Source organism: Schistocerca nitens, chromosome 4 (assembly GCF_023898315.1).
Source record: "Schistocerca nitens isolate TAMUIC-IGC-003100 chromosome 4, iqSchNite1.1, whole genome shotgun sequence".
In the NCBI taxonomy this organism is placed as follows: domain Eukaryota; kingdom Metazoa; phylum Arthropoda; class Insecta; order Orthoptera; family Acrididae; genus Schistocerca; species Schistocerca nitens.
Genome location: NC_064617.1, coordinates 564468011 through 564486974, shown reverse-complemented (window position 1 = coordinate 564486974; position 18964 = coordinate 564468011). Strand labels below are relative to the sequence as shown.

General features: G+C 42.8%; 2 protein-coding genes across 2 annotated transcripts in view; both read right to left on the bottom strand.

The window, feature by feature from the left end:
* LOC126251867 (supervillin) overlaps nucleotides 1-9234 on the bottom strand; it is a 695256-nt gene extending 686022 nt beyond the window's left edge. Inside the window, exon 1 of the mRNA XM_049952554.1 lies at nucleotides 9158-9234. The gene's annotated coding sequence lies outside the window, so the exon portion shown is untranslated. The remainder of the gene's footprint in view (nucleotides 1-9157) is intronic.
* The window catches only part of LOC126252429 (uncharacterized), a 615381-nt gene continuing 605512 nt past the window's right edge, over nucleotides 9096-18964 (bottom strand). Inside the window, exon 6 of the mRNA XM_049953320.1 lies at nucleotides 9096-9522. Within this exon, the coding sequence (XP_049809277.1) occupies nucleotides 9096-9522 (427 nt within the window). The remainder of the gene's footprint in view (nucleotides 9523-18964) is intronic.

The window sequence follows — 18964 nt, the reverse complement described above, 5'->3', positions numbered from 1 at the left end:
CTAACGGTTCAGGGGCAACAAAAAAAATTGATTTTCAGTATTTAATACAATTACTGAGTACGATATTGCAGTGTCTGTACTATTCCGAACAACAATGCAATATTCCTTCGCGTTTGCATGCATTACTGCTTCCTTCACTTTACGTGATCGGGACTGCGCGCAGCTACATGGCTCCCCTGATGTCCTATCATTCTGTCCCTTGCTGTACGTGTTCTCCATATTTTCCTTTCCTCTCAGATTCTCCGGGGAACCTCATCGTTCCTTACCTTATCAGTCCATCTAATTTTCAATGCTTCTATTATCTTCTGTTACGGTTTCCCCACAGTCCGTATCTAAATACCATACAACGCTGTGCTCCAACATTTCCTCCTCAGATCAAGGCCTGTGTATGATACTAGTAGACTACTCTTGGCCAGATATGCCCTTCTTGCCAGTGGTAGTCTGCTTTTTATGTCCTCCTCCCTCCGTCAGTCATGATTTATTTTGCTGCGTAGGTAGCAGAATTCCTTAATTGCATCTACTTCGTGACCAACAGTTCTGATGTTAAGTTTCCTGCTGTTCTCGTTTCAGCTACTTTTCATTACTTTCGTCTTTCTTCGATTTACTCTCAGTCCATATGATGTACTCATTAGACCATAGCGTTCCTGAGATCTTTTAATTCTTCTTCACTTTCACTGAGGATAGCAATGTCATGAGCGAATCTTATTTACGTTGTGCAAACATTACTCAAATGGAGATGTACCAAAGATACAGCTTAGCCGATATAACCGAAATTGGATCATAACTGAGTCGAATTTCAAAGTTTGTTGACGATAATCTACTTTCTCTCTGACTCATTCGTGAATATTGAATTTTACTCGTTAACAGGAGAAAAACTAACTCTACCGTGTTGCGCAAAACACTCGTACATGAACTATGAAGATACTAGTAACCAACCCAAATAAAAAAAAAAAAACGACTGTTACATGGTTGTCATACACGACGATTATTTTGTAAACACTAACGATATTGTTGCTCCAGCTCGATGTAAAGCAGCCCCTAGAGGGACAACATTATTTAACAACAATTATGTGCAATCTCACTGAACATTTTCCTAAACAGCTCAATAAAAATGTACAATGATGTGCAATTTTTTATCCTGTTCAAACGGTGCACAATCACGACGCTGCTGCTGTGGTAATTGCTTTACTTTGTTGCAAGTAGAAGAAAAAATGTGGATGAAAAATTGGCATGCGGAGCGTCAAAAATTCGCACAGGAGAAACTATTGAGGCACTTTAAGTTGAGCGAGTCGGGATGGTTATCAGAACTTTTTACGTGTTTATGGTGTAACATATTATAGATACATTCCTGGAAACTGTTGCCCCAATGATCAAAAAACAAACTGCTTTCTTTTAGCCTCCTCGTCGTATAGCTTCCTTCCTGAATTTTATTCTTAAAGGACTACTGCTATAAAAGATATTCCCTCTTAGTTATGTAGTATCGCTCTCTGTATTTAGTGGGCAACCTCATGAGAACCTTTATTAAGTGTGCCGGTCTATATTAAACTGCTTAACATCGCCTAATGTTGATTACGATTAGTGTATTTCAACACACGCTAATATTAATTATTCTTCCTCTTGATTTCAACTCGTTTTTGTAAATAAACAACGAAGTGATCATAAAGAAGCCTATAGTCTCTAATTCAAAGAAGCACGTGTGTTACTGATAAGAATACTGTCCCCAGCTGGTACAGTATTTCTTGGATCACGCCAAATATTGGGAAAGTTTTTCGTATTCTAAATATTACTGCGCAGCCCCTCTACGTAACCCCCACACGTTCACTGTTATTGCACTTCTGGAAATGTTCTGTCGAGTGATCCATTACGAGGTGTGGCTAGAAAAAAAACCGGACTAGTACTGGTGAAACAATAAAACGAATGCAATAAGGCTGAAAGTCGCGTGGCCTGTCACGTGACTCTCGCTCCGCCTACTGCTCGAGTTTCATCTGCCTCCTGCACTCAGTCTGCCCGTGGCGTCTGTTTTAAGTAGTTGACGTTTTGTCTGTGTGTCGGAAAATGTTGAGTGTACAGAAAGAACAGCGTGTTAACATCAAATTTTGTTTCAAACTAGGAAAATCTGCAAGTGAAACGTTTGTAATGTTACAACAAGTGTACGGCGATGATTGTTTATCGCGAACACAAGTGTTTGAGTGGTTTAAACGATTTAAAGATGGCCGCGAAGACACCAGTGATGACACTCGCACTGGCAGACCATTGTCAGCAAAAACTGATGCAAACATTGAAAAAATCGGTAAACTTGTTCGACAAGATCGCCGTTTAACAATCAGAGCAGTGTCTGAGTTAACAGGAGTTGACAAGGAAAGTGTTAGGCAGATTCTTCATGAAAGTTTCAACATGAACAAAGTGTGTTCAAAAATGGTTCCAAAGTGTCTCACAATTGAACAGAAGGAACGCCGAAGAATGATTTGTTCTGACATCCTGGAAAACATTGAAAGTGATCCCACCTTCTTACAAAATGTTATTACTTGCGATTAATCGTGGTTTTTTACTTACGATCCCGAAACTAAACGCCAATCGATGCATTGGAAAACTCCTGGTTTCCTTATATTGCGAACGAAGTTCGGACACCGGTGCTCTCAAAAGTATGGTTTTTCCGTTAAAAGCTTTAGGTTGGTAAGAAATTTTCAACACGATTTAACCTGAGTCAACAAGCTATTTATACATTATTTATCATCTTTTAACATGCACAATCGACAGTTAGGTTATGGGCGCACAGGAGTTACTCTCGCCGTTCAACCGCAGCCGTTTTGCAGTACCTTTGATTAAATACACGCACAATGAAAATACAACTGTCGCTAAGAAATCACTACGCACCCACGGGCGGCAAGATAAATCAGATTTCCGCGAACTGTATCTACGAAGTCAGTCAGGTATTCTGGTGCTGGTTAGCCACTACGCCGTCCTCTAGTGACCGAGAGGCCGAATACACCAACACGTTGTACTGGAGGTCGCAGGTTCGAATCCTGCCCCTGACAAGGATTTGTGTGTTCCTCTTTGTGTGTAACGTAGCCCAGAAAACAGCGTCTTGGTGGTAACAATACACTTCCTGGCAAAAAAAGTGGAACTTTACGGGTTAAGAGGTTATGTGATGTTATTTCAGTGCGTACAATAAGGAATCAAATTTACAAAGAACTCAGCAGTATGAACCCATTTTTCTAAGTGAAACAGCACACTCTATGGTCTGGGTGCGTGCACTGATTCCGTCGGGAAGGTTCTCATAAGTGTCGTTTCCTGAGGCAAGCTGGCCCACAAATGTAACTCGCCCTGGATACTTGCTCTGGGACGGTGTAGACGCCCGAGTGTTGTATCGGGGACAGATCTGGGCATCCTGCTGGCCGCTGGAGTGCCTTAGCATCACGCACACGGTTCATGGAGACACGTGTCACGCGAACGACCGTTTCCTGCTGAAAAACGCAGCACAATACTGTTGCGTGAGAGGTAACACATGAAGACGCAGAATGTCCGTGACGTACCGTTGTGCCTTCAGAGTTCCGTCAATCATTGCCAGCCATGACCTGGAACCATAACCGATGGCTTCTTAACACCATGTCGCCAAGAATAACACCGCTGTGTTCTTACAAAAAAGGAACCTATTCTTAGGTCGCGCCATATTCGTTGACAATAGCCGTCTGGGTCGTGCAGAACCGTGATTCATCGCTGAACACATTGGGACTTGATTCGTCAGCAGTCCGTGATTAACGGTCATGGTACCACTCCAAACGCAGCCGTTTGGGTGCTGACGTCAACGGCAGCCTGAGCACGGTACGGTCATTTCCTTGTCTTAGTGCTACTTCATGGAAAAAAAAATATAGAAAAGGAAGGGAGATTGAGGTTTAACGTCAGTCGACGTTGGTGTCGATGTCATTAGAGTCGGAGCACAACGTTAGATTGATCCGAGGACAGGGAAAGAAATAGGCGGTGCCCTTTCGAAGTAACCACTGCGGCATCTGCCTGAAACGATTTACGGAAATCACAGAAAAAGTAAATCAGAACGGTCGGACGCGGATTTGAACCCTCGTCCTCCCTACTGCGAGACCAATGCGCTCACTACCGACCCACCTCGCTTGGTACCAATGGTGCTGGGTGACACAGAACGTGGCAGGGAGTTCATTTCTTGTTCTTGGACGGCGGGCACAGATGTGCAGGGGTTACGATGTGCTTGGCGCACAATACGAGGATCCTCTCTTGCGGTGGTCAGACGTGGTCACATCCGAATACCACACAAATCCGGATATTCAACCAGCCGGCCAAAAGGAGATCCACAATGAGGCACCTTTCAAATTGTCACGTACTGTCCTTCATAGTGATTACTCAACCACTGAAGCTGTTCACGTCCCCCTTACATACCGTACATACTCGAACCAACACAAAAAAGGCATTCACGAATGCAGTCTGGTGACCGCTCGACCTGTCACAGAGAACTGCAACTCTAAATCATTTACACAGCAGCCGACCGCGTGTACTTGCACGAAGCGACACTGACACCCGAACATGTCGCCCTTCACTTATACTGTCAGGCAGTAAACAACCACGGAAGCTACTCCGGCAAGTGTTTCGGAAACGTGTAGTTTGGGAAAGCGGTGAGGCGTTCCATTTAGCTCACAAGCTGATCGCTGCCTCCTGGCGAACCAAACTGTTCTTGGTTATCGCCACGGAGCATCCTGAAACCCATTTCGGAAATCTCATGTATTTGAGCATTTTAAGCGAAAAGGCATTATAAAAATTTATGTAAAATTGTTAGTAGTACCCAAAAGTGCTTTTGAAGGGTAAGAATTGATATTCTAACAAAAAAATTTACTTTAGCACAACTGCAGAATAATAATACAGCAATAAAACATAAACAAACAAAAGAATAACACCAAACTAAAACTTTAGTTGCATAGAAAATGCGCCATTTACGACAACAAAACACAGTGTACACACAAGTGTATGTCGACAGCAAAATATGTCAAAGACTATGCAATACTCCGTAACAACAAACTGCTTACGATTCGTCTTCCTTGTGAGTATCGTTTCGATAAGAGTGACGTCACAACTGTTTAATATCTAACAAGTCTCGGAAAAAAATTGTGAATGGTGATTTGAGAAGCGTTACTGTCAAATTAAATTTTCTTTTACGCAGGATGAATTACGTTACATGTGAGAATGTGTGATGAATTTATTAAATCACAGAGCGTTAGACTCTCATTGAAAACTTCTGAGGATCAGCCACTTAGAAAAATTTCGGGCCCGCAAGACCAGCCATTTAAGCGAGTATTTAAAATTTTGCTGGCACGTGTGTGTTTGATCTGTCTTAAAGGATACATCAGCTAACGAAGACCAAGTTATAAGGTTAGTCTTCCATGATTATTTTAGTTCTTTCATAGGTTACGAATTATGCATTAACGATGGCAAAAAGTAAACTATCCATTAAAAAAAAGCGTGAAGTTAGTTCTTGAGCAATTTCATTTGTAACTTGCTTTTCCATGAAAAAAAGTCGAAGTGGTCGACGGGACAGGTATTCAGTCAGGTAATCCTCGAAATTTTCGTTGCATAGAAGTGAAATTTATAATCGCCATTGTCAGAAACGTTCAGCTGCTGCAATTTATGCAGAGTGCTTACGATACCGCCTAATCACACCCTCGGAAAAAAACAGCGAAAAAATTTTGGCGACCAATATTATATGTGAGCTTAGCTGTTCTTGTAGCTGTAATGTATGTAAACTATTAACTTTTTCTATTCGTCTGTTCGCGCTACTTATCAGTGATGTTGCTGTTGGCTGACTACATAACGCATCCTATGCCCTGAATATCTATTGACATTCGCTGGTGAGTTTTACAGCTACGAGGGAAAGTACAATGACATTTAACACGGAAAAATATGCCTTCACTATCGGTATAGTGTGTTTTTATCCAAGAGAAATTATATTTCAACTGGGAAACGGGTGAATTTTTTTTCCTTGTCCGTGTATATACAGTGATCTAGTAAGAATTTGCAGCAAATCGGTCACAAACTGCAAGATTTTTGCTAACAACCTTTCTCTTCTGATCAGTTAGAACTTTATGACCACCAGCCGTCATCTTGTCTTGATATAGTAGTATAGATTCGTAGTGCCATGAATCTAGTTAAAATCCTTCTGGGTATACTGTGGCGTCATCTTTAAAAAATGCTTTAAACAATAAAATATTAAAGTAACCAACATTTCAGTATATGCTCCGAGGAAGACCGAAACTTCAAATCGTCGTAGTGCTAGAGCATTTTACACTGAAGCGCCAAAGAAACAGGTTTGAGCATGCGTATTCAGGTACAGATACAGGGTGTTTCAAAAATGACCGGGATATTTGAAACGGCAATAAAAACTAAACGAGCAGCGATAGAAATACACCGTTTGTTGCAATATGCTTGGGACAACAGTACATCTTCAGGCGGACAACTTTCGAAATTACAGTAGTTACAATTTTCAACAACAAATGGCGCTGCAAGTGATGTGAAAGATACAGAAGACAACGCAGTCTGTGGGTGCGCCATTCTGTACGTCGTCTTTCTGCTGTAAACGTATGCTGTTCACAACGTGCAAGTGTGCTGTAGACAACATGGTTTATTCCTTAGAATAGAGGATTTTTCTGGTGTTGGAATTCCACCGCCTAGAACACAGTGTTGTTGCAACAAGACGAAGTTTTCAACGGAGGTTTAATGTAACCAAAGGACCGAAAAGCGATACAATAAAGGATCTGTTTGAAAAATTTCAACGGACTGGGAACGTGACGGATGAACGTGCTGGAAAGGTAGGGCGACCGCGTACGGCAACCACAGAGGGCAACGCGCAGCTAGTGCAGCAGGTGATCCAACAGCGGCCTCGGGTTTCCGTTCGCCGTGTTGCAGCTGCGGTCCAAATGACGCCAACGTCCACGTATCGTCTCATGCGCCAGAGTTTACACCTCTATCCATACAAAATTCAAACGCGGCAACCCCTCAGCGCCGCTACCATTGCTGCACGAGAGACATTCGCTAACGATATAGTGCACAGGATTGATGACGGCGATATGCATGTGGGCAGCATTTGGTTTACTGACGAAGCTTATTTTTACCTGGACGGCTTCGTCAATAAACAGAACTGGCGCATATGGGGAACCGAAAAGCCCCATGTTGCAGTCCCATCGTCCCTGCATCCTCAAAAAGTACTGGTCTGGGCCGACATTTCTTCCAAAGGAATCATTGGCCCATTTTTCAGATCCGAAACGATTACTGCATCACGCTATCTGGACATTCTTCGTGAATTTGTGGCGGTACAAACTGCCTTAGACGACACTGCGAACACCTCGTAGTTTATGCAAGATGGTGCCCGGCCACATCGCACGGCCGACGTCTTTAATTTCCTGAATGAATATTTCGATGATCGTGTGATTGCTTTGGGCTATCCGAAACATAAAGGAGGCGGCGTGGATTGGCCTCCCTATTCGCCAGACATGAACCCCTGTGACTTCTTTCTGTGGGGACACTTGAAAGACCAGGTGTACCGCCAGAATCCAGAAACAATTGAACAGCTGAAGCAGTATATCTCATTTGCATGTGAAGCCATTCCGCCCGACACGTTGTCATAGGTTTCGGGTAATTTCATTCAGAGACTACGCCATATTATTGCTACGCATGGTGGATATGTGGAAAATATCGTACTATAGAGTTTCCCAGACCGCAGCGCCATCTGTTGTTGAAAATTGTAACTACTGTAATTTCGAAAGTTTGTCTGCCTGAAAATGTACTGTTGTCCCAAGCATATTGCAACAAACGGTGTATTTCTATCGCTGCTCGTTTAGTTTTTATTGCCGTTTCAAATATACCGGTCATTTTTGAAACACCCTGTAGATGTAAACAAGCAGAATACGGCGCTGCCGCAACCTATATAAGACAACAAGTGTCTGGCGCAGTTGTTAAATCGGTTACTGCTCCTTCAATGGCAGGATATCAATATTTAAGTGAGTCTGAACGTGGTGTTATAGTCAGCGCACGAGCGATGGGTTACAGCTTCTCCGAGGTAGCGATGAAGTGGGGATTTCCCCATACGACCATTTCACAAGTGTACCGTGAATATCGGGAATCCGGTAACGCATCAAATTTCCGACATTGCTGCAACTGGAAAAAGATACTGCAAGAACGGGACCAACGATGACTGAAGAGAATCGTTCAAGGAGATAGAAGTGCAATCCTTGCGACAGTTGCTGCAGATTTCAATGCTGGGCTATCAACAAGCGTCAGCGTGCGAACCATTCAACGAAAAGTCATCGATACGGGATTTCGGAGTCGAAGACCCACTCGTGTACCCTCGATGACTGCACAACACAAAGCTTTACGCCTCGCCGTGAACAGCGACATTGGACTGTTGACGGCTGGAAACACGTTGCTGGTCGGACGAGTCTAGTTTCAAATTGTATCGAGTGGATGGACGTGTACGGGCATGGGCCCGGACTTCTCAAGCTGGTGGAGGCTCTGTAATGGTGTGGGGAGTGATACGGGACCCTGATACGTCTAGATACGACTCTGGCAGGTGAGACGTAAGCATCCTGTCCGATCACCTCCATCCATTCATGGCCACTGTGCATTCCGATGGACTTGGGCAATTCCAGCAGGACAATGTCACACGCACCACGTCTAGAATTGCTACAGAGTGGCTCCAGGAACACTCTTCCGAGATTAAACACTTCCGCTGGCCACCAAACTCCCCGAATATGAACATTATTGAGCATTTATGGGATGACTTGCAACGAGCTATTCAGAAGACGTCTCCTCCCCCTCGTACTCTTACGGACAGCCCTTAAAGATTCCGGTGTCAGTTCCCTCCAGCACTATTTCAGACAGTAGTCGAGTCCATGCCACGTCGTGTTGCGGTATTTCTGCGTGCTAGCGAGAGTCCTACGCAATATTAGGCGGGTGTATCAGTTTCTTTGCCTCTTCAGCGTAAATATTTTATAAGATGACGAGGCACTGCCCCTGAAGCCTTCGTACGTAACTCACTGTAGTTCCTCGTGGCCTTTTTTTGGGGGGGGGGGGGTGTAAATGCGCTAATATGGGCGCCATTCGTGGTGACGGTTAGCAGTGGGAGGTGGGACTCCAAAGCGCTCACCTGCGTTGGGGCTGGAGTCGTTAGAGGCGGTGGCCGCGGAGCGGAGGCGGGATGTGCGCGTCGTGCGGACTCGAGGGCCGGCGGCCGTCTGGGCGTCGCCCGAGGAGGCGGAGGCGGCGGAGGCGGAGGCTGAGGCTGAGGCGGCAGTCGCGGAGGCGGCAGTCGCGGAGCCGGCGCGCGAGATGAAGCGACGCTGCGGGGGCGGGCCGGGTCCGGCGGTGGGCGCCGCCCCCAGCTGCGCCGCCAGCTGCCGCCGGCGCTCCTCCTTGTAGCGCGCCACGCGCTCCGCAGACGTCGAATCGGGGAGAGAGGCTGCTGCCGCCGCCGCCACCGCCGCTTCCGGGGACGGCCGCTGCGTCATCTTACTGCGGACAGACACGGCTGCTGTCAGCTTACGGACTGCGCTGCTCTATCACTACAGATACTACCTATCCCACACACAATGAAACAGCGATGCGCCAGAAACCTTGTAAGGTAACGCTCTTACTGTAGATTTCCACCAGTGCGCTGAGAGAAGTCCGTTCGCAAGCTGCGTGTTTCTTTTTTCCTTTCAGAAATGCAGGTAATTTTCTTTGCGCACACACGTCATACAATTTCAGTGAAATGTTTTTAAAACCACGTGTGAACAGAGAGAGTAGAATTTTATTTCTGTTTTTTCGTTTTCACGTCACGAAATCAATGTATGAAACACGCGTGGAAGAAAGAGACGATCCGTGACAGAAGAGGGTTTGACATCTGGTGTGACTAAAGAGATATGTAAATGAACACACCGCCATTTGGCTGTATTACTGTTTGTTTAATTACGACCCATGTTTCGGCCTTTTAAGCCATTTTCAAGTGACTGTTTATGTCATTAACATATATTGCAGGACATCATGCTTGCTTTATCACAAACTTAGGCACTTGAAAACGGCATACAATTATTGTGTGACTGTTGCTCAGCAACATCAAATACCGTTTACTGACTAAAGAGAATTTGAAAGAGCGAATCCATGGACGTCGACTAAAGTGAAATCTGGGAGTGAGTAACGTAAACGTTGCAACGAGTCAGAGATTTAAAATATGAGGCAGCATATTCCGTTACAAAAGAGACAATTGTTTTTTGCTTTTTAATGCGTAACAATGGAAATATTACCTGTCTCTTTGGTTTGAAGAAAAATGAAATGTTCTGTATTTTTCTTGAATCATGAAAGTAGATCTGTGAGCTTATGTAGACGAAAAAGGGTTTCGTTTTAAGATTTGAATAAGGAAATAGCACTGAGAATTGATAAAAGTTTCGAGATATTGTAAATAAGAAATTTATGGTAATTCGTTGGATACTGGAACACAGTGCAACTTTACTTATTCTCATATCCAGATTGTAGCCTGTTACATTTTTTAAAGCAGTCGATTACGGCTTTAATGTCAAGGAGATTAATTACGGGACCTTGCTGTTGATGTAAGTAATTTATTTAATATCGGTCCACATTATACATATGTGGGGGGCAGGGGGGCTATTATGACTTTTTCCAAAGGGTGCCGAAGCTCCACGCCGTATACTCAAGGAAGTGAAAATACAATAACCATTTCAGGAGATTTCATTGCAAGAATGATTTATATTCAGCGCTGGTACATACACGGTAACTTCGGTCTCCGAGGCTGTAATGAGGGTAAGGCAATAAAAATCTTCAGATTTTTGTATGTGTAATCTGCAGACTGTTCCGCCACCGTTGATCACAATTTCACCGAAAATTTCATTACTAACAGCAAGCTCACCGTATTTTCTTTCGAATACAGGCTGTTGATCCGGTATCCTGGCGACCTGACTTTTAAGTATTTCCTACCCTTTATATATTTATCTTCACGGACGAAGTGCGATAAACATGACTTTTGTTCTGGAACAACTTGAGTACCGGGTTCACCTTTTCCTTGGTGTATCTCATACCATTTAACACTGTAAATTTGGAACAGAACAAATGTCGCGAAATCTGGCCAGTGCACGTGAAAGGCTGACTATGTAGCTGAGTTTAAACAAAACGAAAATCGCGTAACCTGGAATCTGATACTCTTTCCTGTATAAAGCAACTATTCAACTATACGCAAGCCAGTAGTAGTTCCAGCAGCTCCTAGGCATGTCAGCTGGCGGTGGCGCTACAGCCCAGGGCAGGGATGAGAAAAACCGACCGGTGAAAACCGATACCGCTATTTTGCGGTATATGTTTGGTCTCGATTATAGGGGGTATCTTTATTTTTTACTAATAACTAGATATAAAACCGATGTATCAGTTTGTGGTACTAGTAGTGCTAAGATTTTTAGTTTTTAAATAAAGTTATTATTTTAAAAGCGAATTTGGTATGAAATTCCGTAGCTTTTGAACGATTCATACAGTCTTTGAAAGATATCAATGAAAGGAGTCAACTTACGAATCAACACATTAGAACACAAGTATCTATGAACAGACTGGACAATAAATATTGGCCAATGGATTAATTCATTATTGAGACTGTAACTACTGTCAGGTAATTGCTTTGTCTACTATCTAACTTGTTCATCTAAACTTTCCGAAAGAGAATTTTGGCTCCCTCAAGAAAAAAAATCAATTGTATTCCAATTCCCTTTAAGAAGCACATCTTAAACAAGAAAACGAGCTTTCCTTTCGAAATAATTAAACTACAAGAATGCTACAAATTTTATACAAAGGTTTATTATTTTTCTGTCATTTCTATGAAGTTATAAAGGAAAAAGGAAGCTATAGCAACATTAATAAATTACGAATCAGCAATTCACTTATAGTTTACAATATAAATATAAAGTAGTATATCTGCTGCCTGTATCAACATAGTGCCCTTTATCTGCTTGTAGCCCTCGGAAATAAACACGAAAATGAGTCCTCCAACGACAGTTTCCACCCTTTAGCACCGACTATTTGCAATTCCTAAATAGTGTTATAATCATCGAATACCACAAGATTTTTGAGCACATATTTAAAAAATTGGTATCAGCAGGAGAATACTTGTGTTTTCTTGTAATATTCAACCCCTCATTACTTTTCAACAAAAGGAGAGAACGGTGATAGACTAAGTTTTCCTTCATTTATCTATTTTGTTTGATATTTTTATAGTATATATCTTGGAACATATAACACGAAAGTGCGAAGAAGTTTTAAAATTTTTTCGATCTTTGTTCGGTGTCCACGTGTATTGCTGAAATAAGAGCAATAAACAACCAATAATCTGTTAACTCAGAAACTAGTTATTCTGAGCTGTTTAACAGTGAGGTTAAACTGGAGATCAAAAAGAACATTTCTTTCAGTGATAACTGCCATCCCTACAGCCCTAACAGCGAACATTGGTTAGCTTACTCCTTACAACTCTGATAGCGGACATCGCGGCAAAGAGCAACCACTATATATAAGTCTTCCACAAGTGTTGTAATTAAAAGAAGACAAAGTATTTTCATTTCAGTTGCACTCCTCGCCTCATTATAACGATCATATAGTTGCATTATTTATTGTTCCAGCATTTTCCTTCATCAGATCTTTCTGTGCTATCACCCAACCCTAACGTTTCGAAATATTCGTATTTGTTTATTCGAAACCTTAAAATTCATCTGCTTCAAAAAATTTCCCATATTTTTAATGTCAGTCGTTGGAATAAGAGCGAAATGTCCTCATCCTCCACGCCCATTCACACACCACGTACGACAATGATTGTTGATTGCCGAAAGAGGACGGCAGTCGACTTACCGTGTGCGTCAAAACATTTTGCGAAACAATTTAATGGAATCCGATCGTACAATGTATACAATATTGTCTGACGACAGGAAAGAAGTTTGATAGTGACGAATTCAGAAGCAAAGCCACACCACAAGGAGATTATTACGAAAGAAAACCGAATGACTCTAGATACAGTTAAAATACTTTTACCATGTTACTTTTTCATTCGCGGAAGATGCATTGGAAGAACGAACGTCGGAATGCCGCCGACCCTATACGCTTGAGTTATTTTCCTTATCATGGAATTACTAAAGCCCGTATTCTCAGGCTGTATCAGGTTGTAAAACAAGCATGAACTCATGCTTTATAACCTCAGTAGACATGCACACTGAGGCAGCAAAACAAAAGTATACGGAATTAAAATTCAGTTCTGTATTTCTATTTTCTTCTAAAACAATACACAACAACCAATATCCCCCAATTTTGTTGACTGTGGGACATGCTAGGTACCAGGACCCCTTTATATTTAAATTTATCTTCCACAATATTACTAAAAAATAAAAACATCAAATTACTGCAACATTCTAAAAGTGATACGTCTCTAAACGTTTTACAGAGCCAGCTTCCTTGTATTGCTGGTAGAGAGGAAGACGCTCTCGGGCTTTCGAAAGCTGATGGGTGGTGCGGGGAGAATCAGTTTCCGTCACTTCGTACAGTGCTAAAGACATACGTTTCGTGTCGATCATGCGCTTCAGTAGAAATGTCAGAAAGAACCCTGAGGTAACAATGTAAAGTGAAAGCGCGTAATGAGGAAGGTTCTGCTCAAATATTTTACTCTTCGAAGTAATGAATATGAAATTAAATTAAGCCTGTGGGAACAGTTACGAATACCGGTAGATAACGAAGAAAATTGGTAGCCATGCAGTCCACATACTTCAACGATAGAAACAATGGCACCTGAGCCTACCACAATGGTTACAAACTACACAGATATTTTTCTGGTAGTGGTGGTGGTGGTTAGTGTTTAACGTCCCGTCGACAACGAGGTCATTAGAGACGGAGCGTAAGCTCGGGTTAGGGACGGATTGGGAAGGAAATCGGCCGTGCCCTTTCAAAGGAACCATCCCGGCATTTGCCTGAAACGATTTAGGGAAATCACGGAAAACCTAAATCAGGATGGCTGGAGACGGGATTGAACCGTCGTCCTCCCGAATGCGAGTCCATTGTGCTAACCACTGCGCCACCTCGCTCGGTATATTTTTCTGTATGCAATTATTACCGACTTCTTTCGTCAGAGATATTTGAGATGATAAGGTGGTTTCCTTATTGCAAAGCTTAGCAGCATACTAGATGAAGTTGTCGAGGATCGACCTCAACTTTTCGAATATCAAATCTGCGATATATCGACCCATACAACCAACCTAAGTAGAAACAAAGGTTCCGGAAGAAGACAACATTACATTAGAACTACTAATAGCCTTGCCAGAGGCAGCCATGACAAAACTATCATCTGGTAAGCAAGATCTATGAGACAGGCGAAATACCCGCAGACTTCAAGAAGAATATAATAATTCCAATCCCAAAGAAAGCAGGTGTCGACAGAAGTGAAAATTACCGAACTATCAATTTAATAAGTTACGGCTGCAAAATACTAACACCAATTCCTTACAAACGAATATAAAAACTGGTAGAAGCCAACGTCGGGGAAGATCAGTTTGGATTCCGTAGAAATGTTGGAACATGTGAGGCAATACTGACTCTACGACTTATCTTAAAAAATAGGTTAAAGAAAGGCAAACCTACGTTTCCAGCATTTGTAGACTTAGAGAAAGCTTTTGACAATGTTGACTGGCATACTCTCTTTCAAATTCTGAAGGTCGCAGAGATAAAATACACGTAGTGAAAGGCTATTTATAAGTTGTACAGAAACCTGATGGCAGGGGCATGAAAGGGAAGCAGTGGGTGGGAAGGGAGTGATACAGGGTTGTAGCCTATCCCCGATGTTATTCAATCTGTGTATTGAGCAAGCAGTGAAGGAAACAAAAGAAAAATTCGGAGTAGGTATTAAAATCCATGGAGAAGAAATAAAAACTTTGAGGTTCGCCGATGACATTGTAATTCTGTCGGAGAGAGCAAAGGACTTGGAAGAGCAGTTGAACGGAATGGACTGTGTCTTTGAAGGAGGATATAAGATGAACATCAACAAAAGCAAAACGAGGATAATGGAATGTAGTCGAATTAAGTCGGGTGATGCTGAGGGAATTAGATTAGGAAATGAGACACTTAAAGTAGTAAAGGAGTTTTGCTATTTGGGGAGCAAAATAACTGATGATGGTCGAAGTAGAGAGGATATAAAATGTAGACTGGCAATGGCAAGGAAAGCGTTTCTGAAGAGGAGAAATTTGTTAACATCGAGTATAGCTTTAATTGTCAGGAAGTCTATTCTCAAAGGATTTGTACGGAGTGTAGCCATGTATGGAAGTGAAACATGGACCATAAATAGTTTGGACAAGATGAGAATAGAAACTTCCGAACTACAGAGGAATGCTGAAGATTAGATGGGTAGACCACATAACTATTGAGGAGGTATTGAATATAATTGGGAAGAAGTGAAATTTGTAACTTGACAAGAAGAAGGCATCGGTTGGTGGGACACGTTCTGAGGCATCAAGCGATCACCAATTTAGTATCGGAGGGCAGCGTGGAGGGTAAAAATCGCACAGGGAGACGAAGAGATGAATACACTAAGCAAATTCAGAAGGATGTTGGTTGCAGTAGGTACTGGGAGATGATGAAGCTTGCACAGGATAGAGTAGCATGGAGAGCTGCATCAAATCCGTCTGTGAACTGAAGACGACGACGACAACAACAAAAACAACGACAACAACAACAACATTGTCCACAAACCATTGCCTCACAGATGCATCTTTGATGGCGTGGTGCACTGTCATGTTGTTACGAACAATCCTCTCGGAACTGTTCATCTACTGTACACAGTGCTGTAAAATGTCTTCATATCCTTCCACATTTAGCGTTTTCTTACGTGCAATAAGGGGATCACACCCTAACCAACAGTAAACACCCCCTTAACACATCACCATCTCCTTCGTACTTCACTGTTGGCACTACATACGTTGGCAGGTAACGTTACAAGCATTCGCCAAACCGAACAGCTTCCTTCGGATTGTCACGGGTACAGCGTCATTCATCACTCCAAATCATTCGTTCGCAGTCACCCACAGCCCAGTGACGTCGCTCAGTATTGACTAAATAAATGTGGGGCTGCTCGACCCCCAAAGCAAGCAGTACTGCATGTAATTTAAATGGTAAAAAAGTAATACAGTTCACAGATTAAAACATGAAAATAGGGACCAAAATCTGAAACCAGATGGTGGTTGAATATGCAACATCTGGAAAAATTAAGTTAAACGAATGTGGCGTAATGAAACGAATCAGAGAAACTGATCTCTCAAAACAAAACCAGCATACCGACTCTTAGAATACGTATATTGTAAGGTCTGGAGAAAATTCAAGTCAAGTGGTGTTGTGGACATTTAATGGGAAAAATTCTAAATATGACGAAGAAGTAGAAAATGACGACGCTACACTGCGAATTTGAACAGTAACGGCCAATAGGAACTGGCAAGAACGCGTAGTGGATGTGTGACGTCAGACACAAAGCACAGTTGCAGGCGTGAAACTATCTGCTGAACGTGCTGGGCTGCAGCCGTGCCGCAGATACTGACTTATCGCGTTGAGTGACTCACTGCGGCCTGCCTGCACTGCACCACGCGGGTAGCCGCTCGCTTCTGCATTTCTACCAGCCGCTGCACGTTCCCTGGCATTCAGGAAGAAAATATATATATATATATATATATATATATATATATATATATATATCTCACACACACACACACACACACTACCTTTATCATTGCTCTTAGTGTAGGAGACTTAAGGAAAAGTGTTTAGAGTCAGGAACGCACTGTCTCCTGAAAATGGAGTTGCATAGGATGGGCTCAAACAGCAAACTGATTGCAGCTGTGAAGTTTCTCCGAGTAGGATGGCTACTTTCCACTTAATTTGTAGCCCTTTTCCCTTCGCGAAGCAGATGCTAGTTTTCTCCTTGGGATGGTGCTCTGGTCAAGTCAAGTAACCTCCGTATAGCTGTGAGCTGTTGGCACTGTCTGAAGGGGCCGAAATCCATTTAGCTCGCATTCAAATGAATAGTTACAAGGTACATGTGTTGACCGTCAACATGATGCGTGCATATGAACATATATCGAGGTCGATTTTATTTTCCCCTCTCTCTGTTTAATCTTTATCCCTCCATTCTCTCTGACGGCAAGGCGCTGCTTGTTCTCAGCGTGACTGCACATTTTATCGGGTGCTTTAGTGCTTTAAAAGTAGTTACGTCCGTGTTGTCGACTCGGATATCATATGTCACGTCCTGATAATGATACTGACCGCGTACTGAAGTCACACCTTTGAATTAATGTTCTGGGTGATTACAATGCAAAATCTGCCTGGAGAGAAGCACGTACAACAACAACAACAACAACAACAACAACAACCACCACCACCACCACCACCACCACCATTCACAACGTTTGTATTACATTTGTTTTGTGAAAAGTACCCCCTCCCCACCCCACCCTATCCTATCACCAGCCTCCAAATTTCGTAGTCAACAACAGCACCCCTTCTCAAACAAACGATGTGCGCCGTTGACTAGATGACAAATTACCGCGAAACCTACTTCCTTTTAACTAGCTTTGGAAGAGTATTTTCGTGCTTTAATAATTGTAATCACTTTTTTGTCCACTTCCTGGCTGCCAATTCAGTGAAATATTGTGTAGTAGTACGTCATTGATAACAGCGCAGTGTAACACTTCCTAGGCGACATTTGTATGATCGTGGCCTAAGAAAGGTGTATAATCAGTAATATTCCCTGTCCCAAAGCTGTATGTTTATCGAGCAGCAGGTAAAAAAATTTTAACATTCCATTAGCCGGCCGGAGTGGCCGTGCGGTTCTAGGCGCTACAGTCTGGAACCGGGCGACCGCTACGGACGCAGGTTCGAATCCTGCCACGGGCATGGATGTGTGTGATGTCCTTAGGTTAGTTAGGTTTAATTAGTTTTCTAAGTTCTAGGCGACTGATGACCTCAGAAGTTAAGTCGCATAGTGCTCAGAGCCATTTGAACCAACATTCCAATAAAATCTTGGCCTTTTTAAAAACTTAATATAAATTTTCTTTTTAAAATAGTTGTTTCAGTTTTTCTTCACTTTAACTGTAACGAAGTCAATGAGAAGCTAAGTCAGTAATTTGCAGTATGATCGAAGGTTAAATACTTCGAGTGAGTTCCGTGTCTCAGCATATTTTATAGAACACCCTGTCATCTTAACACTGGTACTGCTTAACGACTGTTACCTGATGAATGCATGAAGGAAGGTTCTAATGTTATTCAAACTTCCCTCGTAGTAGCGCTAGGCGGGAGGGTACAGAGAATGTGTATGAGATGGAAGCGCAACTTAAGGATCCTTGCACTAGCTGAATGATGTGGACAATGTTTCTCACACCGGCTGAAAACTTACCATTATAGGCAAACTTCAGCGAAACGTGGAAGGACCGTTAGGGCGTGTGTGTACTTCTGCTTTCGATGTCTCCTCCCGTCCTCCCCCAAATTCCTGTACGCCGCGCGGTCATGGGCGCCTTGACGCGGTCCGTGCGGCTTCCCCCGTCGGAGGTTCGAATCCTCCCTCGGGCAAGGGTGTGTGTGTTGTCCATAGCGTAAGATATTTTAAGTTAGGTTAAGTAGTGTGTAGGTTTAGGGACCGATGACCTCAGCAGTTTGGTCCCATAAGATCTTACCACAAATTTCCATAAATTTACCTGTACACTTCTAACATTCAGCACCCCTCTCGAGTCTCTTATTGAAGCCTTCGTAACCTTTACCTGCCCTACAACGCAGAGAAAACTAAAGGGGCAACTACACGAGGAAGACTACGTGCAGAACGCATGTCATTTTGAGCGCACCTCTCACATTTTGGTGAACACAGGTCCGCAACAGACAGTTGCATCAACAACAATGACGTTGGTCGGTAAAGTAT